At 40.8% G+C, this 26236-nt stretch overlaps 3 protein-coding genes across 3 annotated transcripts; 2 read left to right on the forward strand and 1 right to left on the reverse strand.

Annotated features, from left to right (window-relative positions):
- Positions 1–54: 54 nt before the first annotated feature.
- LOC111657591 (IgGFc-binding protein-like) lies at positions 55–8891 on the forward strand. Its single transcript, XM_023409815.2, has 11 exons — positions 55–1287; positions 2066–2418; positions 2525–3107; positions 3199–3794; positions 3884–4720; positions 4807–5148; positions 5267–5831; positions 6365–6564; positions 7357–7734; positions 8075–8346; positions 8676–8891. The coding sequence occupies exons 1-11, from the start codon at positions 84–86 to the stop codon at positions 8686–8688; spliced, it is 5343 nt and encodes a 1780-aa protein (XP_023265583.2). The 5' UTR covers positions 55–83; the 3' UTR covers positions 8689–8891.
- Positions 8892–10558: 1667 nt separating this feature from the next.
- On the reverse strand, positions 10559–18925 carry LOC111657574 (IgGFc-binding protein-like). The gene is made up of 13 exons (XM_023409787.2): positions 18836–18925; positions 18523–18584; positions 17825–18108; positions 16772–17348; positions 15701–16299; positions 14624–15191; positions 14281–14540; positions 13322–13666; positions 12567–13134; positions 12252–12451; positions 11451–11825; positions 11098–11369; positions 10559–10691 (listed from the first exon to the last, which is right to left on the reverse strand). Exons 2-13 carry the CDS (start codon positions 18563–18565, stop codon positions 10682–10684), a joined length of 4101 nt encoding a protein of 1366 aa, XP_023265555.1. The 5' UTR covers positions 18566–18584; positions 18836–18925; the 3' UTR covers positions 10559–10681.
- A 3160-nt stretch (positions 18926–22085) lies between these two features.
- Positions 22086–24797, forward strand: LOC147818900 (uncharacterized). The gene is made up of 5 exons (XM_087175030.1): positions 22086–22303; positions 22408–22721; positions 23216–23270; positions 23391–23502; positions 23601–24797. Exons 2-5 carry the CDS (start codon positions 22425–22427, stop codon positions 23644–23646), a joined length of 510 nt encoding a protein of 169 aa, XP_087031156.1. The 5' UTR covers positions 22086–22303; positions 22408–22424; the 3' UTR covers positions 23647–24797.
- The last annotated feature ends 1439 nt before the right edge of the window (positions 24798–26236 follow it).

Raw genomic sequence — 26236 nt, forward strand, 5'->3', positions numbered from 1 at the left:
TTCATATCTTAATCTACATCCTTGTGACTTTTGCAGCGCTCAGCTCTGCTTCACCAGCAGGAAGAGAGTTTGTCACATCCTTCATGCAAAACCTTGGGAGTGATGGTAGGGAAACTCGGTTCTTGGTTGAGGTTGCAGCTCTGCCCTCTTCACAAGGCAGCACCAAAGTCAAGGTGACTGCTGTGGGTGAGGTCTATGAGAAGGAAATTGATCCTGGTAAAAGTGTTTCCTTCAAGCTGCCCGACAGCATAGAGATGAAAGGCAGTATGAAGTCCCGTCAGACTGTGCTGATTGAGGCTAGCCAAGATGTCACTGTGATGTCTCTCAACTTCAAGCAATACACAGCAGACACCTCTGTGGTTTACCCAGTGAAGGACTGGGGGACTGAGTACCTCGTATTCACTCCTTCCAGCTCTCAGACAGACACCTTTAAAGAATTTTCCATCACTAACCACAAGGAGCCCAACACAGTTGAGATTTTCCTGCAGGGTTCAGTAAAATTACAGGGGAAATTTTACAGGAGAGGAAGCAAGGTGACCTTAAAGCTCGAGGCATTTGAGACTGTTCAGATTCAGAGTCAGGATAACCTGAGCGGCTCTAAAGTGGTCTCACGCCTTCCTGTTGCCGTCTCCTCAGGACATAGCTGTGTTCAGAAATACACCTCCTGCAACCACGTATATGAACAACTTCTCCCTGTAAACAGCTGGGGGAAAGAGTTCATCATTGCACCCCTGCCTTATCATAAAATCTTTACCTATTTACATGACAGCGTTTTCATCCAAGCATCCCAGCCCACCAAAATTACCATTAATGTTAATGGAAAGGTTCAGAGTTATTCCATGTTTGCAGGACAGACTCTTGAGTTCTACTCTGATTGGCCACATGCTATATATCTGACGTCTGAGAAGGGTATCCAGGTCCTGTTTGAATTCAATGGGGGTCCTGAGGACACACCAGAATATTTTGATCCCTTCCTGATGACTATCCTGCCCACAAATCATTTTAGCACTTCCTACTCCCTGCAGGGACAGGGTGATTTCTACAACAATGTTATAGTTGTGGCTCGAAACAAAGATCTGGATACCATCAAAGTTGATCCAAAGCCCCAGTCTGACAGCTTCAAGTGGCAAAAAGTAGATGGGACTGATTTCTCCTGGGCTGAGATGTACTATAGCACTGGAGAAAACTTCTATCAGATATCTCACCCCAACTCCCCATTTGGCGTCTACAGTTTTGGTGTTGCTTATGCTAATGGATATGGATCCCCTGCATCTGCTGACTCAGCAGGTAAGTAAAAAGAATCAGTCACAATATAGTGTCACACAAAATATACCACAGCACAACATAGTGTGCAACATTAAAGAACAGCATAGTGTATCATCTAGCAGAGCATAACATGACAAAATGTAACATAGCATATTACAGCATAGCTTACCGTAGTATAGCATGTCATAGAACAGCATAACATAGTGTATTGTGGTACGGCATAGCAACACAGCTTGACATAGCTTTGTATTGCATAACAGTATAGTATAGTGCTATAAAGAACGGTATAATATAGCATAGCACACCATAGTATAGTATAGAAAGTATAGTATAGTATATAATTGTACACCAAATTAAAGACAGCATAGCATAGCAAGGCACAATAGAGGCTATTGTAGTGTAGCATAGCATAAAATATCACAGTACAGTAGAGCATAACATGGCATTGTACAGTACATTATAGCATAATGTAGCAAAGTCTAGCCTGGTATGGCATAATATTGTGTAATATAGTAAACAATAGTATAAAACGGCATAGTGTAGCACACCATATTGCAGCACAGCAAAGGGTAGCGTAGTGTAATATGGCACAGCATAGCAGAGCATAACATAGACACAATATATGCAGTATATTGTATAAAACGCCACAGTAGCACACTAATAGTATATCATAGCATAATATAGTATAGAATAGTACAACACAGCATAGAGTAGCATAACATAGCATAACATAGCATAATATAGCATAATAGTATTGTACAGTAAAATGACTCATGTGCCCTATCCTCCTCTTACAAAGTGTCAGAGAAACATGACTGCAGCACCATAAAATGTTCCAAAGATGAAGTGTGCCAGATGAAAGCAAACTCCCCAACATGTGTCAAAAAACCACCAGTCATCAAAGCAGGTACCTGCTGGGCCATGGGCGATCCTCACTATCGCACATTTGATGGCAACTACTACAACTTCATGGGCAACTGCACCTACACGATGGTCAAGAACTGCCATGTTGGGAAAGACCTTCCAGCTTTTGAGGTTAACGCTCAGAATTACAAGCGTACTGGTTCAAAGGTCACATTTGTCGGCAAGGTGCTCATTAAGGTCTATGGGTACACTATGGCCATAGTGCGATCAGAGTTTGGCCTTCTGAGGGTGAGTGCATTGTTTTAACAAATTCGACTTCTTATACTATTCATAGAGTCTGTGAAGAAATGTTATTCAGTCAATTAACGCAAAAACACCTGTGAATCTCTTTTAGATGAACTACACATTATGGAATCTCCCTATCAACCTGGGCAATGGCAAAGTGAAGCTGTACCAAAGCGGCCTGTCTATCATTGTGGAGACAGATTTTGGCCTGACTGTGCAGTATGACTGGAAGGAGTTTCTTGTCATCACAGTGCCGGGCAGTTTTTCTGGCAAAGTGTGTGGCATGTGCGGCAACTTCAACAGCAAAAAGGAGGATGACATGGTGACTCCTACTGGCTCACAGACCAGCAGTGTAGTGGCCCTTGGCAAGAGCTGGAGGGTTCCTGATGTACCAGAGGATGCTCAGTGTCGAGACGAATGCTCGGGCCAGTGTGAGACCTGTGATAGCGACAGCTTTTTTGGCAGCCTAACAGACAGGATCTTCTGTGGCGTCCTTACCCGCATCATGGATGGCCCAATGAGTGACTGTAGTGCTGTCATTGACCCCAAGGTCTTTCATGACATCTGTTTGTATGATGTGTGCATGGGCGAGGGGATGAAGAATTTCCTGTGTAACACCTTACAGGTGTATGCTGATACCTGTCAAAGGGCTGGCATCAAAATTCATGACTGGAGGTACCTCGCTCATTGCTGTGAGTAACGCCAGTTTGAAATATCACCTGTTACTTTCGGGTTTCACCCTGATTCTGTGATGGTAACATATTGTAATTTTGTCTGAAATAGCTCTACCCTCGTGCCCAGAGAACAGCCATTATGAGTTCTGTGGGAATGCCTGCCCTGCCACCTGTGAAAACCCAGATGCTGCAAGAACTTGCAACAAAAGCTGTGTGGAGACCTGTGTCTGTGATGAGGGCTTCCTGCTCAGTGGCACAAAATGTGTCCCCAAGGCCCAGTGTGGCTGCTTGTACGAAGGCCACTACATAGAGGCTGGAGTCTCTTTCTTCACCGATGACCTCTGTACCGAGAAGTGCACATGCAACCAAATTACCAAGAAGGTCGACTGTCAGAAACCAGGTTGTAAGCAGGGGTATGAGTGCAAGGTGGTTGATGATCTTCTCGGATGTCACCCTCTTGCGTACACAGAGTGCAGCATGACTGCCGGCCCTCACTTCGAGACCTTTGATGGCCACGATTACAACTTCCACGGCACCTGTGTGTATCAGCTGGCTGGGGTCTGCTCGAAAGATCCTTCCCTGCAACAGTTTGAAGTTTTTGTGCAAAATGATGCCAAAAACGTTGGTTCTGGTGCAAAGTTGGTGGAGGTCACAGTTTATGGGAACTCCATTGTTGTCACAAGGAAGTACAAAGGCTCAGTCCTGGTGAGATGCAATGCAGCAAATTTATCACAGTATAGAAAGTCATCTTTTCTGATAAGTCCCACCTTGAATTAAACAATCTTGTTTTTCAGGTAAATGGAGAAATCACCAACCTTCCTGTCAAACTCAAAGGCAATATAACAGTTCACCAGGTTGGTGACTTTGCTGAGATCAAGGCCGACTTTGGGCTGCTAGTCTCCTATGATTGGCTTTCAACAGTACAAGTCAAAGTCCCTAGTACATATGATGGTGCAATGTGTGGCCTGTGTGGCAATAACAATCACAACCCCAAAGATGACCTACTGCTGAAAAACGGTACGCGGGCGGCATCTGCAGAAGAACTAGGAAAAAGTTGGAGGGTTGCTGAAATCCCGGGCTGTGTTGATGGCTGCAAGAACGAGAGCCAATGTCCCAGCTGTGACATCACCCAAAAAGAGAAATATGAGACTGACAGGTACTGCGGTTTGATAAGAAGCCCCACAGGCCCCTTCCATGAATGCCATGCCATCATAAATCCTGAGAGCATTTTTAAGAATTGTGTGTATGATGTGTGCCTTTATAATGGCAAGAAAGGCTCCTGGTGTGCAAATCTCCGCCGTTACACTATAGAATGCCAAAAGAGAGGAGTCAATGTGTCCCACTGGAGGAGAGACGACTTCTGTCCCATATCTAAGATGGGGCATCCTGACAACAGTCACTATGAACACTGTGGAGATGTTTGCCATGCAACCTGTGAAAACGGGTTACCTCCCACTGGCTGCAAGAGGCCCTGTGAGGAAACATGGGTGTGCAATGATGGCTTCCTACTCAGTGGACACAAGTGTGTGCCTTTTGACCAGTGTGGATGCATGCACGGAAACAAATACATTAGGAAGGGACAGAGTTTTCTGTCTCCAGACTGTCGTCAGAACTGCACCTGCAATGGCACGGTACGTTTTATATAAAGAAGAAATTCACTTCCTCACCAAATTTTACCCTACCTTGTTAGTTGTTCTAAAAATGTCTCCGACTTTAGATGAACTGCGAGCCATACTCCTGTGGGCCATTTGAGAAGTGTACGCTGAGCAAGAATGTTCGATCATGTCAACCACTGGAAAATGCAACCTGCACAATCGCAGGGGATCCACATTACAAAAACTTTGACAACCATCACTACGACTTCCAAGGCACCTGTACCTACACCGTAGCTACATCGTGCCATCTGGGAGGCTCGCATCTGAAAAACTTCTCTGTGGTGGTGGAGAATGAGAAGTGGACAAGGACAGATACGCCAAATTTGTCTGTTGCCAAGCTTGTTGCTGTGGAGGTGTACGGCTACACCCTACTTCTCCGAAGGCATCAACTTGGATCGATCATGGTTAGTAGTTGTTTTGAGATGGTTGATTAATTTACTGTTCCTCTGTTCATTTAACTTAATCCTGATTTTATATTGATAATAGCTTAATAGAGCTGATATTTTTCTTTGTGTTCCCCAGCTGAATGGCGTCTTGACAACCATTCCATTTAACCTCAATGACGGACAGGTGGAAGTATTCCAAGAAGGCTTTCACTATGCTATCACAACTGATTTTGGCCTGAAGGTGACTTATGACATGGTCTACAAAGTCGAAGTCACTGTTCCTGGAAACTACATGGGCAGAACCTGTGGTCTGTGTGGCAGTTTTAATAACAAGACAGATGAGTATGAGCTTCCTGATGGAAAAATGACCAATGACATAAAGATCTTTGGAGCAGCCTGGAAAGTAGCCGTTCCTGGGGTGGTATGCGAAGATGGCTGCAGAGGTGACCAGTGTCCCAAATGTTCCAACGCCCGAAAAGAAATCTTTGAGAAAGATTGTGGAATAATCAGAAATCCTAATGGTCCCTTTTCTGCATGCCACAGCAAACTAAGCCCTGAGTATTACTACAGAGATTGTGTCTATGATGTCTGTATGTCTCAGGGAGACCGCAACGTTCTCTGTCAAAGCATCTCCGCGTACATGACTGACTGTCAGACCACTGGAGTAAAGGTCAACAACTGGAGGACGCCTGATTTCTGCCGTAAGGGTTGTTAATTGCTTTTCTATTTTGTCTGTGTGATGACTGATTCTTCTTCTACTGAACCTAACTCAGATGCTAAGTGTTATGATTTTTATTTTTTCATCCAGCACTTTCTATCTCACATTATTATTTTAGGGACCCAAGAACATTAAAGGAACACTGTGGAGTTTTTTCTTTTTACCACTAGTAGCACTTGAAGCAGCACCTTTTTGAGTGGATGGCTGTTTTTTTTAGTAGTGTGGTTTCACGGTATTCCACTGCCTGACAGCTGGTGGCAGTAATGCCATGAAACAATGTGGCAACAAAGGCAATGAGGAAGAAGATTGCAAGCTAGTGCTCATGGATGTAATCAATGCACGATTGGAAACAATAAAAATCGTCTTTGTAAATGTTACATGAGGCACCTTTACCTTCATCTAAAATATATTCAGTGTGTTTGTAATTTCACCAGTTTTTAGAGACACAGACCGTTTAGTTGTATCAGTGTTAGACTATTGCTCCATCAATTCATCTTAATATGCTTTCCTTTGTAGCTATTCAGTGTCCTCAAAACAGCCACTACCAGATCTGTGCTGAAACCTGTGCCTCACCATGCCCTGGTCTCACTGACACCTTCACCTGCCCCACCGCTTGTGTGGAGGGCTGCGCCTGTAAGGAAGGATACTACTTCAATGGGACTGGCTGTGTGGCTCTGGAGGATTGCAGTTGTTACTACAATGGACGAACCTATAAGGTGAAGTAGCCCTCAGTCCTCAGTTTTGAAAGTTTGTTTCCCTTCAGTTTTTAGATGGATACCTGCTTTCCAGACAGCCAAAGGTCTGTTACATCATATCTTAATGCATTTGCTAGCAAGGACTGTGTTAATAACAATAACAAGCTGGAAACACGCTGACATGATACCAAAATTGCAATGGCAAACACTTACACGTTTCAAAACAGTTTTCCATATACACGTCGAGCAGACATGGAGCAGCATTAGCATTCATTTGGAAGACATGTTCCTGGTCACCACATACAAAATCCAACATTCATTTCTCTTTCTTTCTTAATGTTACCAGGAAGTCCCGTTGAGATAAAAAAAAAAAAAAAAAACTCTTTCACCTTTAGCTTTTGGTTCCCACAAACTCTTGAGGGAAAAATAAAGGTGATTATATGGTCACTGTGATAGATTATTAACCTCCAACTAGTCTTTCCAAATTAATTTCTATAACATTTGGAAACTCAATGACTCTATGGTATGCTAGAAATGTACAGTATATGTTACCAATTTGCATATCGCACAAATATGTACATGTGCAAGCAATGGATGATGTTTATACCAACCACACACGTACACTTTAGAGGTTTACATACAGTATAACAGTGTCAGCACTGACACACACACACAATTTCTCTCTTTCATTAATACACATTGTCAGTGTAATATATCTAAGAAAAAGACAGAAAAGGAAAAATATGCTTCTTGTCTGACCAGGATGCCAGTGTTGGATGTTGTTGGATGTTAATTGTTTACCCTCCTCTTTAGATTGGCGAGTCTGTGCTATCTGACAGCTGCCAGCAGCGCTGCAACTGTACAACATCTGGTGAAATGCAGTGTGAGGACTTTTCTTGCAGTTCTACAGAGAAGTGCCAAGAACTCAAGAACGGTATCCTCAGCTGCCAGCCCGCACAGTGTCGGATGGAGACCGGAGGATCTTTTACACTCTTCACTGGCATGACCGGCACTATCTCTGTGATGGGGGCTTATGAGATCCTCACACACTGTGACCAATCAGCTGCTGACTGGTTCAGGGTCGTAGCCAAGCTCCAAGAATGCAGTGTGTCTGGCGAGAAGAGTGTGGTCGCTATTTACATCTACTTTGATGAACTAGCAGTCACTGTCACTGACAAACAGGAGACCTGGGTGGGTATTTTTGAAGGAGTGGTTCAACATTTTGGGAAATACTTATTCACACTTCTTTGCTTTCTTTTCAATAATTAGACAAGAACGAATGATACCACTTTTAAATCTTTTCATCAAATATGAAGGTGGAGTCAGGAGACTATTCACTTAGCTTAGTGTAAAAATGGAAGTAGGGAGAAAAATAGCCTGACTCTTTCCAAAGGTAAAAGAAATAACATATCTTGAACACACAGATAAAAAGGGGGGATCGATCTTCTCATCAAACTCTCTGCAACAAAGCAAATGACCATATCTGATGCTGATAACCATATCAAATGATTGTATCTGATGCTGTTTACAGGTCAATGGTAAAAAGGTGACTCTCCCCAGCCTGCACAGAAATAATATCTCTGTGAGACTCATTGAGAAAACCATAGTCATCGAGAAGACGTCACACTTCCAGCTGTCTTACAGCAGCACCCAGGAGATCATCGTAACCGTGAGTGACAGCATGGCTGCCGAGTTGTGTGGAGCATGTGACAAACACCATCCCCTCAGAGGCACCATGAGCGTCTCGCAGGAAGTAATGCAGGAGTACATGGGCTCATTTTCTGCACCAGACTTCCCTAACTGGTGAGTGGGATACACGCTGGTCCAAGAAGTACATGCCTTTAATTAAGTGGCTTTCCTCAGTTTTGTGAACCTGAAATGAGGTGGCAGTGGAGTGAATGTTCAAACTGCTTTTTTAAATAGTATATTTCTCATAACTTTTTTCGGGGTTATCATGATGCAGTTAACACCTAACATTCAATAGTCAAACCATGTAGAAAAGACACAAGAAATAATAATAATCTGAACACTGCTGTAGTCCAAGTCCTAGACAGTAAAAAATTCATGGGACAAAAACTGGAAATATTTATAACAAATTCAATGCAATTTAATAATTTGTAATCTTTTTGCAGCGAGTTGCAGTGAGGTTGCAGTGAGTTTCTTTCACTGCTGTTGGAGTGAAAGAAAATATCCTGTCACCTCCCAGGGATCAACATATCAGTATCATCGTCAGCAGAAACTTCAGCAACAAATCAGCACTGAGAACTATATTTCTATGGATGGTATTCATTTAAATTTCTGTCCTCCAATTTATGATGAAATGGGTTTGTAAAATAATCAAAGAATAAACTTCAGTGATTCAATTTGTGCCTCCTCATTTATTTCTGGAAGGTTCAGACTCTGTACGGGTTTCCGTTGTATGTAAATGCACAATATAATAAATTTAGAGGTGCAACGATTAGTTGATTAATCATTTAAGCAATATTTTGATCCAAAATGGAATTTTGATCTGATGGTTCAAAACTCAAATCAAATTCCCTGTTAAAATTAAAACTTTTTAGATTTAGCTGTTATGCTTGGCCTAATGAAAAGGTGACACTGGCGTTAGCTGCTAATTCTGTCCAAATTTAATATTGATATGAAATGAAAGAGTGAAGGTTAGAACCACTGCCCTAAGTTACACATCATTCATTATCAGTTTTTTTAATGGGATGTTCTCTCATGAGAGTATTTCCTCATATGAAACTTACTGACCCCCTCCCCCAATGATGAAGGTGAGGATGACCATTTATGTGTCGGACAACTCCAGGTGCCACAAATAGGCTCACCCAAAGTTGATAGGCTACGTTTTTGAGAAATATCCAGTTTTGTATGATGGACCAGGAGAGTCACACGAAAAGTAATAAAACATTTCCATAATTTCATATTTTAATAGCCATTAAAATAGGAATTCTAAAAAGAATTTATAAATGAATGATTAAGCCATAAGATTTAAAAATGGATTTACAAAAACAGCATAAAATACTCTTAAATAAACCATTTAGAAATACATTTATTAATTCATGAATAAATTGAATTTGAAAAACAATTTGGAAAGGCAGTTTAAAAATGGGAATACGCACCTGGATACCTGGATTCCCTCTTCCATTTCCTTTTCCTGTTAGCTAATCGATGTGGTTAATCATTTAGCTTCTCCTTTTAGCCTTTCCATGACACTCTGGGCCTTCATTGCTGGTAAAACCCACTGGTTAGCTCTCAGAGAGTCTATTATATCACACTGTCAAGTGGGATTAACCTGGTTTTACTATCACTGAAGGCTCAGAGAGTTTGGCTAAATAAATGGAATGTATTTCTACATGGTTTATTTAATGAGTGTTTTATACGGTTTTTGTAAATGCATTTATAGATGGATTAATCGTTAATTTATAAATTATTTATAGAAATCCTATTTTTAATGCCTATTAAAATGTGAAATGAAGGAAATGGTTTATTACTTTTCCTGTGACATCTCTGTTCCTCCAAAGTTTTGACCATGCATTACATAGCTGCTTCTATGACTATGGCCAATAGATCTCAACACAAACATTCACTTAAGAGAATTAAAATTGACTTACACTATTCATAAAATTATAAATTGGACAAATCTAATTTGTGACACATACGTAAGTTTAAGTTTGGTGCTGAACTCACAACATTTCTTCTAGCCTGGTAGCTTAATGCTAACATTGGCCATGTAGCAATAGCAAAACATATAAGTAGCTCCTTTAAACAGTATGTAAATGTACTTAGTTCAGCCCAGTTAGAAGTGTGTGGTCCTTTACTCCTCAATACCACAACTAACAAAACACCTTTTTCTCTGATTCCCCAGCTGGAGCTCAGCCTGTCAGCTGCTGTCAGTCATCAACACAGTCCTCCAGTCTGCTATGATAAGAATATTTCCCCAAAGAAATGTAATTTTGTTTTGTATTTTAACTGCATTAATTAATAAATGTTTAACAAGAAAAAAGGAATGGTATTTACACAGATGTGGGAATATTTATTTAAACAAAAATAATTTCATGAATCAATGATGCTGTCAGTTCGGTAGTGCTGGAGGATGGTGATCAATGCAGTTGATAAAAAGCTGGCAGGCCTGGAGTTACAAACCGCTGAAAAAGAAACAAAGAAATTGTCACGTTTTGAAGTTTCACTGAAATACAATGTAACAAGAATAATAATTTCAACATCTGCATATAATAGTCCCAGCAAGTCCTCCAACCTAAACAACCATAGATGTTGTTTGTCCCTTCCCTCGGACAGGACTCAGGAGTGTACCAGCCGCAAAGGTACTGGACCTTTGTCATCGTGGTAACAATAATAAACACATGGTTAAGGTTGTGGGACAGTCACTGTATATCATTGAATTATTAAGATTGCATATGTTGTTGTTGGGCTATAAAAAGGTTTACAATCTTAAAAACGATACAAACTGTATGTACACATTCTAGTGCTTTGATACTAATCTGAGCATTGCTATTTATCAGTTATTATTTGGAGGTAGTTTATGTGACTCACCACTGGGGGAAATCAGGAGCCATCCATCGCTTAATGTGCAGTGATGCAGAAGCACTGCTCGGCCCGAGTGTTGTGTAAACAGGCTTGAGCTTCCCACATGCCCCACATAACGTGTCAGCTACTTTGTCACTGACACTCATGGTGAGTTTATTAGTTGAACTGAAGAACAGCTGAAGGCTGGAAGGGTTGTTAATTCTCAGAGTATTGTCAGAAACCACCAGTGTTACATTGTTCTGGGAGAATGTGGTTTGATTAATAGCCCTTCCGTTTACCTGTGAACACAGATTGAACAATTTATAGTAATAAACTTTATATAGGTAAGATTACTGTCATATCTTCATCCAGACACTTACCCAGATGTCATGTTTGCTGTTGACTGTGAACAACACTTCATTGAAGAACACATAAAGAGCCAAAATTGAGTTGACTCCAGGAGTGCATGTATCCAACTTCACCACCACCCTGAACCAGTTTGATGTATGAGATTGGTCACAGCTCTGGATAATCTCGTAGATTCCTGGCACTGTCACGTTACCTGCTTCACCATTAAACACAGTGAGGGTCCCATTGGCCTCCAGAGAGCACTGCTGACGTGTGCAGCCCATCACGCCGTTCTTGACCTGGCAGCTCTCATTGGGGTCACATGTCATTTTGTTGGACAGGATTACTCCAGAGTTCACACAGGTGAGCATTTTGTGACAGTCATCTGTTATAATGGACTCTCCAATCTGAAAATATATGGTGATGTTAGTGCTTAGAGGGGCCATATCATGCTTAACTAGTTAATGGAGTTTAATGTGATTAAGGGTATATGTTAAAAATCATCAATATTCCAACTCTTGAGGTGAATGCTTGAGGAAATGCGCCCAGTGAGACAACAAGGCTAATAAAAGACAGGTGGAAAGTCAGGGGATCACTACAGTCAGTTGGTTTGATCCTCTGTGAACCATGAATGTCTGTACCGAATTCAGTTGTTGACATATTTCTTTTCATGCAGCTAATACACCTACCTTTCAAAAGCCATTTCAGCTAATTCAAATGAGTCAACATAGGCATTGTTATAATGCACTGATAAATATAATTATCAATAAGGAGTAACCTGAGCTTTATCTTATCAGATATATAATGTATTAATAATGTTTTTTTTTTTTTACCTCGAGTGTCTGGCCATTGTAATAACAGCTGCACTGTTCAAAGTTCACACAGCCAGTTCCATTGTAGTGGTAGCCCTTATCACAGGCACAGCCCTCAACACAAGTTGTGGTACATAGGATGGTGTCAGTGAGACCGGGACATGGAGAGGAACAGGGCAGGACACAGGTTTCATAATGGCTGTTGGCAGGGCACGTATATGCTGCACACAAATAGCAAGAGTTAGGAATAGTTTTTTTAAGTTAAATGAACAGATATGGACATGTTAGAGATGGATTTCATAATGTAGAATGAAGAATGAAAATGCGCAGACTCACGACAGAGCGAAGCACCTCTCCAGTTCTGAATCTTTGCACCAAAGTCTTGGCAGTCTAACATGTACGCAGCAATACTTTGACACAGCATACTTTGTACGTTTTTAGCCATGCAAACATCATAGACACAGTCTCTGAAGTAGGACGCAGGATCAATAACATCATGGCAGACGGCAAAGGGACCTTCGGGATTGGTGATAATTGCACATTTTGCCTCAAATGCAGCTTTCTTAGTCTCGTCACATTTGGGGCAGATGTCACCACTACAACCATCCTCACAGACCGCTCCAGGCACAGGCACTTTCCACGCCGCTCCAAAGGTCTGTAAGTCTTTGGTCAGGTTTCCATCTGGCAGCTGGAAATCATCTGCTTTGTCATTGTTAAAATTGCCACACAGACCACAGGTTCTGCCCCGGTAGTTTCCAGGGACAGTGACAGTGATGTGGTAGACCAGATCATAAGTGACCCTCAGGCCAAAATCGGTCAAAATGATATCATTTGTCCCCTCCTGATAAACCCTCACTGCACCATTGAAGAGGTTTTGTGGAAGATGATGTAGGACTCCGTTTATCTGCAGAGAACAATGAATTCTTTCTTATAATTTGGAATTTGATTTGTTATCAGTCAGGTGTATTTAAAAAATAATGAACACCGGTCCCCATATTGACAGTAAGTTATGACTCTTATTGCTGTTATTTTCATTCGAGTAGGGCAAGCTCAGTTTAAGTCCTTAAGCAATGATCACATTAGTGACATACCCAAACCATTTTAGCTTCATTCCTGCGAAGGATCAAGATGGTTCCATAAACTTCTACTGCCACAAGTTTGGCCACTGAGACCTTGGGGTTGTCCGTCATGACATACCACTTCTCATTCTCCACCGCCACAGAGAAGTCTGTGAGACGTGTGCCGCTCAAGTGGCAACCTTCAGCAGCGACGTAGGTGCAGGTGCCTTGGAAGTTATAGGTGGTGTTGTCAAAGGTGTTATAATGTGGATCTCCAGAGATGGAGCAGACTCCTTTTCCCAAAGGCTGACATGATCGCACGTAATTCTTTGTCTCACACTTCTCATATAGGCCGCAAGAGGACTGCTTACACTGCACCTAATATGAAAGAGACACAAGCTTGATCATTGTTAATGGACAAATTTTTGTTAGTCATTTATTTGATAGTGATTGAAAAATTCACCCAAATCATTACTCAAGAAAATCCATACTCCAATCCATACATAATACCTAAGAAATCTCCTTTGTAATGTGATTATATGTTTTCATGTTTTAACTGCTTACAGTGAACGTCTAACATGTTTTTGCTTTGTATTAGTTGCTTGCATTGTACATTTGCTGCTCTGCCTGTGACCTGACTTACACCCTTTTTATGCTTATCTTCTCTTCATCTGCTTCATGTTTCGGCTGCTTTGTTCTTTGAGGATTTTAAAAGCTGTTTATTTTATTGTTAATTTAATGAGTAAGTTGACAATGCTAAATAGGGGGACTTCAATATGTTACCTTGACACGCACATGAAACTGAAACTATCTGCAAAATCAGCTTTTGAAAAAAAATAAAAAACAGTGTAATGGAACATAATGCCAAGTGAGATATGTATGAGTAAATGATGACTGATTAGAATTCATTTCCCATTGCACCACACAAATCATGGAAAAATAAAGATAGACTGATCTTTCGTGTGATCTCTCTCAGCTCTCCTCATGCTTACTGTGCTGTTGCAGGTGCATTCCTTCTGGCAGAGGGCATCAGGGTAGAAGACCTGTCCTTGCTGGTAGTATTTGCCTTCATACGTGCAGCCACATTGGTTTGCAGACACACATTCATTTCCACTCAGAAGGTAACCCTCATTGCAAGCACATCCTTCCATGCACTGAGCTCCACAGTTTGATAGTGTAGAGTCTTTCTCACATGATCCCATACAGCTGCTGGTACAGAGCTCATAGTGGCTATTTGATGGACACTGGGCATCTAGGAACGAGGTAGGGTCAGGATTAGTTTAGTCGTAAAATGGTTTGGAAAAATTCACAAGAATTTGAAGTAAATGTTCTTACCACAGAACTGAGCTGACCTCCAGGAATATACTTTGGCACCGGTCAGCTGGCAGGCAGCTGTGTATGCAGTCAGAGCCTTGCACTGCATATTCCTGCTGCCCTGGTAGAGACAGACATCGTACAGGCAGTCGGCAAGGAAGCCTGCGGGGTCAACCTTGGAGTGGCAGTCACGGAACGGGCCTGCAGGGTCGATGATGAGGCCACAGTAGCTGCTGGTGTTGTACAGAGCTTTCTGAGTGGCGTTACAGCCGGGGCAGGGGCCTCTGCAGCTATCAACACAGCCGGGGATCGTGGCGACTTTCCAGCTCTGACCGAGCGCCTCAGAGGTGGAGGCTTGCTTCCCATCGCTCATCCGCATGTCGTCTTTGGGGTTCAGGTTGTAATTGCCACAAAGACCTTGCATCACGCCCATGTAAGTCCTGGGAACGGTGACAAAAGCTACGCTATTCCAGTCGTAGTACACCTTCACTCCAAAGTCTGCCTCGATTACAGCAAACCTGCCATTGGTGTAAAGATGCAGTTTATTGTTGCCCAGCGACATTGGGAGGTTGGAGAGTTCACCATTGACCTTAAAAAGATAATAATCATATACAAAAAGGGCCTTTAAGTTATTTGCACAAATAATGATGAGTACATAGAATTTGAAAGTACATGTATGTGGAGCTGCAATAATCATTCAGTCAGCTGATAGATTATCAAAATTATTTTATGTCTGTTTGAGGATTCAGTAACATTTGAATCAGGATCTGATGACACCTGATCAAACCACATCTGCACAGTGCTGATAAAACACATTAGGTGTTTTTGAGTTTTAAACTCTTGATGGAGGATTTGCTGCTTGTTATTTTTCTTAAACTGGATATCTTTGGGGTTTGGACTGCTAGTTGAACAAAACAAAGCATTCAGTGACATCACATGAGCATTGAGGAAAGTTTGATGGACATATTTCAATGTTTTCTGATGTCTTATAAACCAAACGATTAATCGATTAATTGAGGAGAAAAAAAATTATTATTATGAAAACAATAATTAGATGCAGCGCTACAAGTGTTTTGATTATTTGAGAAAATAATTTACCACAACAGTGCCAGTGTATTCCTTGCTGATGACAAAAGTGTACCCATACACTTTGACCTCTACCACCTTGACAGCAGACCCAATCTTCTTATCTTGGCCATTCATCTGCAACACCACACTAAAACTTTCCAGGCCAGTTTTATTGGATGAGACGCCAGCCATCTCATATGCACATGTGCCCTGGAAGTTGTAGCGCTCCCCATCAAAGGTCACAAAGTGTGGGTCTCCAGATACCATGCATGTGGCGTAGTTGACAGGATAGCAACCTCTGATCCCCTTCGCCACCTGGCACTGCTGCCCAGCAGGACAGCTAGTCATGTTGAGGGACAAACGTCCACCAGCGAAGCATGTGTAGCGTCCGGTGCAGCTCTCATCGGCCCAAAAAGATTCTCCGGCTTCCACATAGTGGCCCTGGTACATGCAGCCACACTCGGCCTTGGGGACGCACTTGGTGCCGCTGAGCAGGAAGCCGTCATCACAGACACAGTCCTCCACACAGCTGGCGGTGCAGTTTGTGGGAGCGTTTGGGTTTGCACATGTAGCGGGACAGCCACTCCCACAGAACTCGTAGTGGCTGTTTTCTCTGCACTTGGGTGCAGCTGTGTGGACAAAGAGAAGACAGATCATCAGTTAACAACTTTTATTCAGTGGAGGATGGAGAAAGTATTCAGACCATTTACCCAAGCAAAATACCACATTGTAAACATCCATCGAAAGTGTTACTTTATTAAAAGTATTTATTTATAATCGGGAAAATGTACTAAAAGTGTTAAAAGTAAAAGTACTAAGCTGTAGTTGTATATACTGTTGGGTAGTTTAAGCATCATATGTTATAAGTTCTTCATGGGCTTTGTATGCAAAACTCTTCATTAGTAAAGTAACTAAAGCCGTCAAATAAATCTGGCGGAGTAGAAGTATAAAATGGCATGAAAAAGAAAAAAATTTGAGTGACATACAAGTAGCCGACCTCAAATTTGCACTTCAGTACAAACTTCAGTAAATGTACTTAGTTAAATCAGCATTGTATTTACTGACAGCATAGCTATGCTTCTTAAACTCTGGACTACTCACAGGATTGAGTAGACTTCCTCCAGTTGGGGACTTGGACCCCAGACCTCCGACAGAGATCAGCATATCCTTGTAGAGTGTTACAAAGATACGTGTTCACAGCTTCACCCCAACAGAGGTCAAGCATGCAGTTGCTCTGAAAGCTGTTGGAGTCAATGTCAGGCTTACAACCTACCAGTCTAACAATATCTTGTATAAGCGCTCTACAGAAGATTTGTTTCTCTAACTTCTCAACTTGACTGAGAGGACACTTTTTACACTGGCCACCACATTCGTCTTTGCAATAGGCATCATCTGTGGCACCGTGAACCCTCCAGCTTTCTCCCAGCGCTGCCACACCGCTGGTCACTGACCCGCTGGCAGTCGTGGCATCATCTTCCTTTTTGCCGTTGAAGTTGCCACACAGGCCGCACACACTGCCGGCAAAACTGGCTGGCACTGTGATGGCAAGGTACTCGTTCCAGTCATACTGCACGGTCAGGCCGAAATCTGTCTCGACGATGATAAACAGACCTCTCTGGAAAAGCTTCACTTTGCCGTTGTTCAGATTCATTGGGAGTGTCCATTGCTGATAGTTAACCTGAACATAAATCAATCAAATTTCAGTTTTACTCCAGGCAAAGAACAAGTAAGATCAGGCAGAGAAACATAACAAAAAATTCAGCAGGAACTAAAACAAAGGTCTTTAAAATTTGTTTTAATTATTTGGATTTTTTAAACAACCCATTTCCCAACATCAAAATGTGAATGGCTGTATATATTTACTTGAACATGTTTGAATGTGTAAAGAGACCAAGCTTAAAAGTAAAACTAAAGTAAAACTAAAATTTGTACCATGTATTGTAATTTTCTTTTTGTGTAAACGTATTTGATATAGTTGGCATCGAAAAAAAGTTCAGAATCGGTATCAAAGTCAAGGTATTGTATTTCGGTATCGATATTGAAAATGTGTTGATAGAGTCCTGTCTCTGTCCTGTTGACAGTTTGTAAAGGTCACAACATTCAGAATTCACAAAATGCCATCAAAAGAAACATGAAGCACTTTCACTGACTCACCCGGACAATATCAAATGCACCACGCTCTATTTCAATGTTGATCCCGTGAACGTTGACAGTGACCATCCCCACAGACGGGACCTGTACGTTGCCCTTGTTCCTGTTCTTGATGTCCACCTCAAAGGCCGGGAGGTTTGCACCAACATGACAGTTCTTAGCCATGGTGTAGGTGCAGTTTCCCATAAAGGTGTAGTAATGGCTATCAAAGGTGTAGTGGAGATTGCCCATGACCCAGCATATGCCTGACTTCGGTGTTAGAGTGGCAGGGCCTCCTCTGCAAAATCCTTAAAAAAAAGAGAGAAGGGTCCACTGTGAATCTATTTGCATTGTGACCGTTCTTTTCTTGAGCTCTTTTCCTCAATGTTTCTATTGGATTAAATAAATAAATTCAGCTCACATCAAACAATTCTGAAAAATATCAGCACCAGCATTCATTTCCACATTTGAACATCTCATTACTTCCATGTCTGTGTCAATAACAAATAAACATATTTTAATGTTTACAGATGTCTAAATCACTGATCACTGTTACTCAGGTTTCTATTGCAAAAGAGATCTTGATCTCAATGAGACTACCTGATTAAATGAAAGTAATCATAATAATAATAATACTAATAATAATTAGTATTATTATCATTGGCTGTTTTTCAGCTCTACAGTAATATCTCACACTTGAAGAGTATTGCTTGATAACTTACCACTCAGCAGAAGAGCTGAAAAGATTACAACAAACAACCCCATGTTTGTTGAAGTAGAGGACCTAAAGAGGTAAAAATGGACAGTCAAGAAAATCATACACCTTTAAACATAAACAGAATTACTTTGCCCTCTTACAAGAAATAACATAAAACTTTATATATATATATATATATATATATATATAAATATAACTGCATGAGAAGAGTCCCATTAGTATCACTGTACTTTAAGTGTTTTTTAAGAAAAAAGCTGAACGCTTAGGACTTAGGAAATTATTAACTCCAATACTTAAGATATCTAAATAATTCTTACCTGAGCTGGTGAACAGGCAGACGGGTTCAGGTGCAGGACTTAAAGATGCTTAAATACTTTCTGACCTCTACTAATGGACCAATTAGCTTCTAGGTAGCCTTGTGTGGCTTTTCTCAGAAGTGAGTAATCACAGCGACACAACAGTTTTTCTTTTTTCTTTGCTGATGTGACTGGAAAAAAGATGTTGATAGAATCAAATGCCATTATGCATAATTATCTACCAGGTCACAAAGGAGTTTATTTGAGTGTAAATGGAAACACCAAAGGGTTAAAAAGGTAACAAAGAAAACCTGTGTGGCCTTTCTTATCTGCTTTTTCAAACTTACGTGTGATTTTTCTGCTGGCGTTGTGCCCATCGATTTGACTTTACAGTGTAACTGTCAAACATTCATCAGCTGTGATTTGTTGTTGACACTGTGGAACTTTGTTCACCACCCACAAGAATAATGGGTGGGTGTGACTTGTTTAAATACATCATTGTTATGAGCAGCTTCAATGCTGTCGTTATTATTTTCACAAGGATCAAATGGAGGAGTGGACACATCGTGCTGCGATTGTGTTGTAATAAAAAAAGAAAAATGTATTGTGTCACTGTTATGTGTGTAAGGTAAACAGATAAAGATTCTATCTGATTGTTTTTATTAGCAGAAACACAATACAGGTAAAAGTGACTTATATGGAAATGACAGTGTTTGTATCATATAAAGTGCATAGAGATTTCTCATACATTGCTGTCCTGTGAAAACCAACGAATCTCCAAAATGTTGGCTTTGAATGAGCTAAGAAAAACAGCCTTGGTTAACAGCTTTGACAGATAATTAAACATCATATTAAAGCCAAATATACTGCACCAGTCTTTGTCAGTCTTGGGTGATTTCTCTAGATAAAAATATTTGCATATTTGCACTCAAGTTTGTACAAAATGTTCATTATTGTTATTCATTATATGCAAATTTAAGACTCATTTACAGGATTCTTCTTTTAAAATCAGTCAGCTGGAAATATGAAAAGACTATCTGCAGGGAGTGGCAGAAGAGAGAATATTAAAGCAAGCGATAATGGCAACTGGGAAATGTATAGTATTACACAACAACAACATAAGGAACTATACAGTATATCAATATTTGTCAATGTCAACATGCAACCATGGGTTTATTAAACAGGTAACCAACTTGTTTTAACTAACTAAATAAAATCCAACTCCGGGATGACCTTCCACCATGTCATAGTGTCTGTACAAATAGAACCACATTTTTTCACCCCACTCCAGTAAAACCAGTAAGGCTGGTTGGACCAGCATGGATAAGGACTGTAATGTCTGCTCAAGCATCAGGGCAGAGCTCCAGCTTCAGCTGCCACAGCTACAGTCCCTAGTCTAGCAGGATAGGAATCCTCACATGGAGAAGTATATTGTAGCTACACCAGGGGTTCCCTGCCTGCGGATTCCCCTCAGGAGGTCACATCATGAAGTAAATCTCTGAGGACACAAGATGATAGAACATGTCTGCTTAGCAAAATGTTATAAAAAGCTTGTCACAAAACATTTTTCTGCTTGTTTGGAGTGGAATAAATCATGACATACAAGAATGTGACTCAATCATCACTGAAGCTTCTGCTCCACAGAGGAGATGACAAATAGCAGCAGACAAAAACATCAGATCTGTGTGGAGAGATGAGGAGGCTGTAGCATTCCTCAAATGAATTCATGAAACAAACATATTGCTGTCACATCTCTCTCTTATGGCACCTTACTGGAGAATTAGCATCACCAGTAACAAACCAGCTCCTGATAGTCACATAATGGTAGCAGATGGAAAAACACACTGGATTTTCTTTCGCAGATTTTCTGGACATTTGGTTCAATTTACACAACATGAATGGAAACCTGAGTTTAAGAGCAATGAGACCAAACCAAACCAGTGAAGCTGTGACCACAAAACAAAAACAAAGAGATGAAAGACACTAAAACACACCTTAGAGCTGAGGGAACTGCAGAATTGGGTAATAATTATAGGTGGATAAATGGCCGATATGTGATTCTTGTCTGTCTGTCTCTGTGATTACCTGCCCTGCCTCACCTGAGTTAATTACCCAACCAGTTCCACCAGTTCCCCTTCGTTCTCCTATGTATAAGTACTGTCCTCTCCCTGACTCCCTTACCAGATCCTCTTTATCTCCGTGTGAGCGGCCCAGCCATCCCCCTCCTGTTTCTCTGTGAGTGTTTGACCTGGTGTTCTTGACCCAGCTGCCTGTTTTCTTGACTCTGAGTTTTGCGTGACGTTCTTCGGATACCTCTGCCTGCTCTTCACAATAAACTGTTGAACTTTCCTTGTGGTGCAGGTCGTGCACCACCAAGTATTCTGGCCCTTTACATCCACCAACCACAGTGTCATGGATGCATCCCTCATAGTTTTTTTTTTTTTTAATGGTTAGTGTCTAGCGTTGTGTTTGGATGAAGAGGCCAAGACCAAAGGAGTTAAATAGTAAAACCCTCCAGTCAATTGTGATCATGTAACTCAGCCCTTACACAATTTAAATGACACAATATATTAGTGTACACAATCAATTGAAGCTAGCAATTCATCTCATGAACGTAATTTAACAGACAGGCAAAAACGTGGAAATTAGTCCCATCACAATGTCGTTGCTCACCAATCCCACAGAGTCCAACAGTAAAAAGAGGAGAGGTTAAGGCGGGTGCCCCACTTTTGTTGTGAGTACCCCACGGAAGTGCACGTGCAGCTACAAAAACTCTCAGAAGTTCCACGTGGACTCTGGAGGGGTTAACATTTCAGGCCGTAACTATCAACACAGACTTTGTGAAATTATAGTACTACATATTATTGATGTATAATTTACATTGTCATATTACTGCTGTAGGCTATAATTCATTCTGCTGCTAGTATGTTTTCCAATACAGTTTTATTAACGATGATCTACGCCGTTACCCGATGGACAGGTTACCTTTGCAAGAGGCAGGCGCTATCTAACGTGGCTAAGAAAAACCTGTGACCCACTGTGACCCATGCTAATAGGTCTGTTTGATGTTTTACTCGGTTATATGTAAATGAATCATAACACCTGCTCCGGGCCAGAGTCACAGATGAGCTCATTTACAATCAGCCTGTCAAAGCGCGCTGATCTGCTAATCATAAAATTACTTTATTTATATACTGGGGGCAAAGTACACCTCTTTGCTTTATCACTACTTCATAAAAGCGACATGCGCTTCACATTGAATGTTTATTATGTTGCTCAACCTGTTTTCACTGTGAAACCTGATCAGACTACCAGCCTGTCGGAAAAACTGGGAGAAGGCAAAGGAGCCATGAATTGACACTAGCTGAGCAGGTGACATCCTACTCTTTGAGTCTTGGTGGTTTTTCTGTCTGAGGAGACAATATATCAGTGGCACATTGGTGAACAGAAGAAATCAGGAAGTAAATTGGACTACAATTGGAGAAGCAGGTAAGAGGAAGTCGCATAGCTTAACTCCTAATCATGGGCTACCTGCATCTACAGATATGTTTATCCCCGCTCCCTCTCTTTGTTTTCACTTTTCTACATCACAGTGAAACAAGCAGCAACGATGCGGGGTCTTGGGATCGTGTCCATTTTCACTATCTTGGTGTCCATGGGACTGTTGATGATTATTATGGCCCAAAATCAAGTGCGGACCATGCTTGAGAAGGAGTGTGAAAGGCTACAAGAGCGGTTAAAGACTCTTGATGAACGACTCTCAAATGAAGATGTCTTTAAAATCGCGGTGGAAAAGCTGGTGGTGCAAGGGACCAAAGCACTGGAGGATCTGGAGGACGCTGTAGCCAAACTCGGGCCAGAGATGAAGAAGAAGGAAACAGAAAATGACGCCTGTCAAGCAGAAAAGGTGATTTTTTTTTTCTTCCCCTCTTTTTTTTTTTCTTGCCTCAGTATTTGCCTGTCATTCTAACACGACCAGACAGTGTGACAGCTCACTTTTGCACTGTTTCCCCCCTCCACACTCACTATGCAAATGCTAGAGGAGACGTTAGTACATGAGTGAAAGGCCAGGGGGAAGTTCTGGAAAACAACTGTCTCAGCCAGTTTGCACATTTGTAGAAAGACAGATAGAAGACATTTGAGAATATTAATACAAAAGGCTTTGTGAGCGCAGTATGTTCACAAAGTGTTGGGCAGTGGTGGGAAGTTATGAAATACCTTTACTCAAGTTATGCTGTTCTGAAGTAAAATTTTAAGGTGTTTGTACTTAAATTGAGTTGGCTAATTCCATTTCTTGCCACATTATACGTCTATCTGAGAGGGAGTAAGACAGACAAGCAAGTTCATTTTTTGTGTATGTTCCAGTTCACTTTGACACACATTTCCCTTTCAATATTGCAGAAAACAAAAAGTGATGAGCTTGCTGGCAGTGAGAAGGAACAAGCTGACACTGAAGGTATAACATGCAACTACTTCACAGATACTTTATACTCAGATGATGCTGCCACCATGTGGAGAAAAGTGAGAATTACTGTTTAGGTCTGAATTGTTCCCTCTCTTCTCTTTGTCACATAAGCTTCTTTAAAATCAGAGTCCGATGCCTGGAACCAAGAAATCGATACTCTGAAAGCACAACTGACGGGTCACAGTCCGATATGTGATCATCTTAAAACCAGCACACTAGCTGCGTAAGTCACAAGAAAAAGTTTCTTATCACAATAAATCAAACCTTTGCAGATATGGAGCAGGAATAATGGAATAATAATGATCTGATTGTGTCTTCTAGGAAATTATGCGGTACCTTATCCCCTGCTCTGACGTCGACAAACTAAAAAACAAAAATCTCATCAGCCACCTGACACTACTTGTCCGCCATTTCAGTAACTCAAATTTGTTCTAAGTGTCAGATTGGTTTTGATATTCTTTCTGTTATTCCTGTTACTGATGTATGAAATGTTATTGATATGTTTTTGAGCTTAGGTTTATGTCACAGCACTGATAATAATTTTTACTGAAGCGTTTGATGCTCTCGGGGGCATTTTCTTCTGTCACATCATTTATCATTTCTGGAATGTGTGGCATGCACTTGTTTCCCACCTATGTTTCTCCATATATACTTTTTGTGGGGCTTGACTCTGATGTACATGAAAAATAAAAATGATATGAGTGGAAACCAAAGTAATAAAAGATAAATAAAAGAAGATGATAGTAATTAAATACAACTCAAATAATGGTCATGAAATGTTCTAATCAAAAGCCAAACCAAAAAGTTGGCTTTCAAGTTTGTATTTAAATACTTTGCAGCACTTTCAGACAATGCATTTATTGGGTTTTAAAATTACTTATTTAGTAAAAGAAGATTTTCTTTTATAAATGAACATTTAATCCTTTCTGAAAATCTAAAAATCACTAAATTTGGAGAAACTAACTTTGGAGATGAATGAATATTGTAATGAATTGTTCCTGACTGAAAACTTCAGAGATTCGTCATTTGAAAAAGTCAAGACAGCACAATCAGTTTCTCGTGAAAAAGTCTTGACTGAAATCAGTGATGCTGTTTGAGCAGCTATGTCACATTGTTCTCTCGCAGGACTCCAGTTTCTCGCTGCCTCAGGCCAATGACTGTCACTAGGTATTAAAAAAACCTGCTGACCAAGTTTTTTTTTTTTTCTCTTTCTGTCTCTTTGGTGTCATTTCTTCTGACATCATCATATTATATCACCTCATGCAGGACAGTCTGTAGTGTTGTTGATCTGTGTTGCATGATACTGACAGGTGTTTCTAATGCTTTCTATACTCATGTATATCAATGATGTTAGGCTACATGACAGAAACACCCACACTGCAGTTGATGTTTTGACTCTACTTATTTCCCCACTATATAATGTTTTAAAAGGCTCGGTGTAGAACATGCTTAGTTCAGAACTGTTCCCGGATGAACTTGGCCATGATATCCAACACATTAAACTTTAGCAAGAGGCAAGCTCGAGGTGTGACCCAGTAATTGTGTCTGTAGCTTCTCAAGTGTGCAAGTGCCTGAGTCACTGGTGTAAACTGGAACACGACACCTGCCAATTTAGGGAGCGCATGGCCGACAATGGTGAAATGTGATCGAGTACAGGAGTAGGTGTAATGATTTGGAGGCTGACCTGGTCACAGACAGGGAATTAGAGAGAGACTGAATGTCTGAATACACAGGTGGAATTAAACAAACGCATAACTTGAAGGGCCTGTGCAGGTTAGCCTCACTCTTAATCCTTATTATATTTTATATATTCTTTTTTTTATTGAATATTTAAAATTGTGGTGCTCATCTAACTCCATCAGGATCTCCCACCTTAAAGTGCATTGGTAATTGCAGTAATTCCTATTGAGCGGTTGATACAGTAAAGCTACCAAATGAAACAGCAAGTTTGTCTATATTTTTTTTGTGTCAACATATAAAAATCAGGTCAATCATCCAAAAATGTGTGGACATGTGATTATAATCCCTAAATCCACTGAGCAGCTAGAAAAACACCATGTTGGGGAAAGACCAGTCACTGCTGTTAAGACGCTTTTGAGCAAGGCAGCGAGCGCCCAGCTGTAGCTGCTCACTGAAGCTTTTTCAAATCAATTGTCCAGCAACTCAACTTTAGTAATAATAATACTTAAAAATGAACAATAATAGTTCAATAGTCCAGTTTATTTGACACAAACATCAAATGTCTTTGAGTTTTGGATTGTTGTTTGGATGTAAGCAGTTTGAAAATGTCACCTCAGACTCTGGGAGGTTGTGTTGTTCAGTTTTCACAATTTTCTGATATTTTATCCACAAAATAATTAATGGATCAGTTAAAAAATAACTGGTACACTTATTGCAATCCTAAAAAAACAACATTAAGGGATTGCTTATCATTTCTGCCTTAATTGCACTAAATGTGACCATAAATGTTTTCTATAACTTTTTCTACACTAAAATGATTAAAGTTTCACAGTTACTCTTTTTACCCTCTGTCTTAAACTAAGAAATTAAGGGTTATGAAAGACACAAGTGTTTCCTTTCTCCATCATTTGTATTAGAAAATAGTCAGCAGTAAATATAGTAAAAAATAAAAATACACAAAAAAGGTCAAAGTAAGGTTTTAGAGGGTTCTGGCATTTTCAAAGAAAGATTAATTCAATAGGCTAAACTGCAGTAATGCCAACCGAGTTTCTCATTTTTAACAGGAGGAGTCCACGTTACATCCGCTTTTAATCAAATTCATAACAAGTGTAACAAGTAAAATGTAGCAGGTATGGAGCCGCGGTGGTTCCCCTCTGCCGACCAATAGTAAGGCATTCATTATATTTTGGGCGTCGTTGACCTGGAGGCTCCCCGACCTGACCGAGCAACCTGACCTGCAACTGCACCAGAGCTCCGAGGGTGGGAGGGCTCTCCTA

Source organism: Seriola lalandi, unplaced genomic scaffold (assembly GCF_002814215.2).
Source record: "Seriola lalandi dorsalis isolate HSWRI2012SDOR001 ecotype SW California unplaced genomic scaffold, Sedor1 jcf7180002054408, whole genome shotgun sequence".
Lineage (NCBI taxonomy): Eukaryota > Metazoa > Chordata > Actinopteri > Carangiformes > Carangidae > Seriola > Seriola lalandi.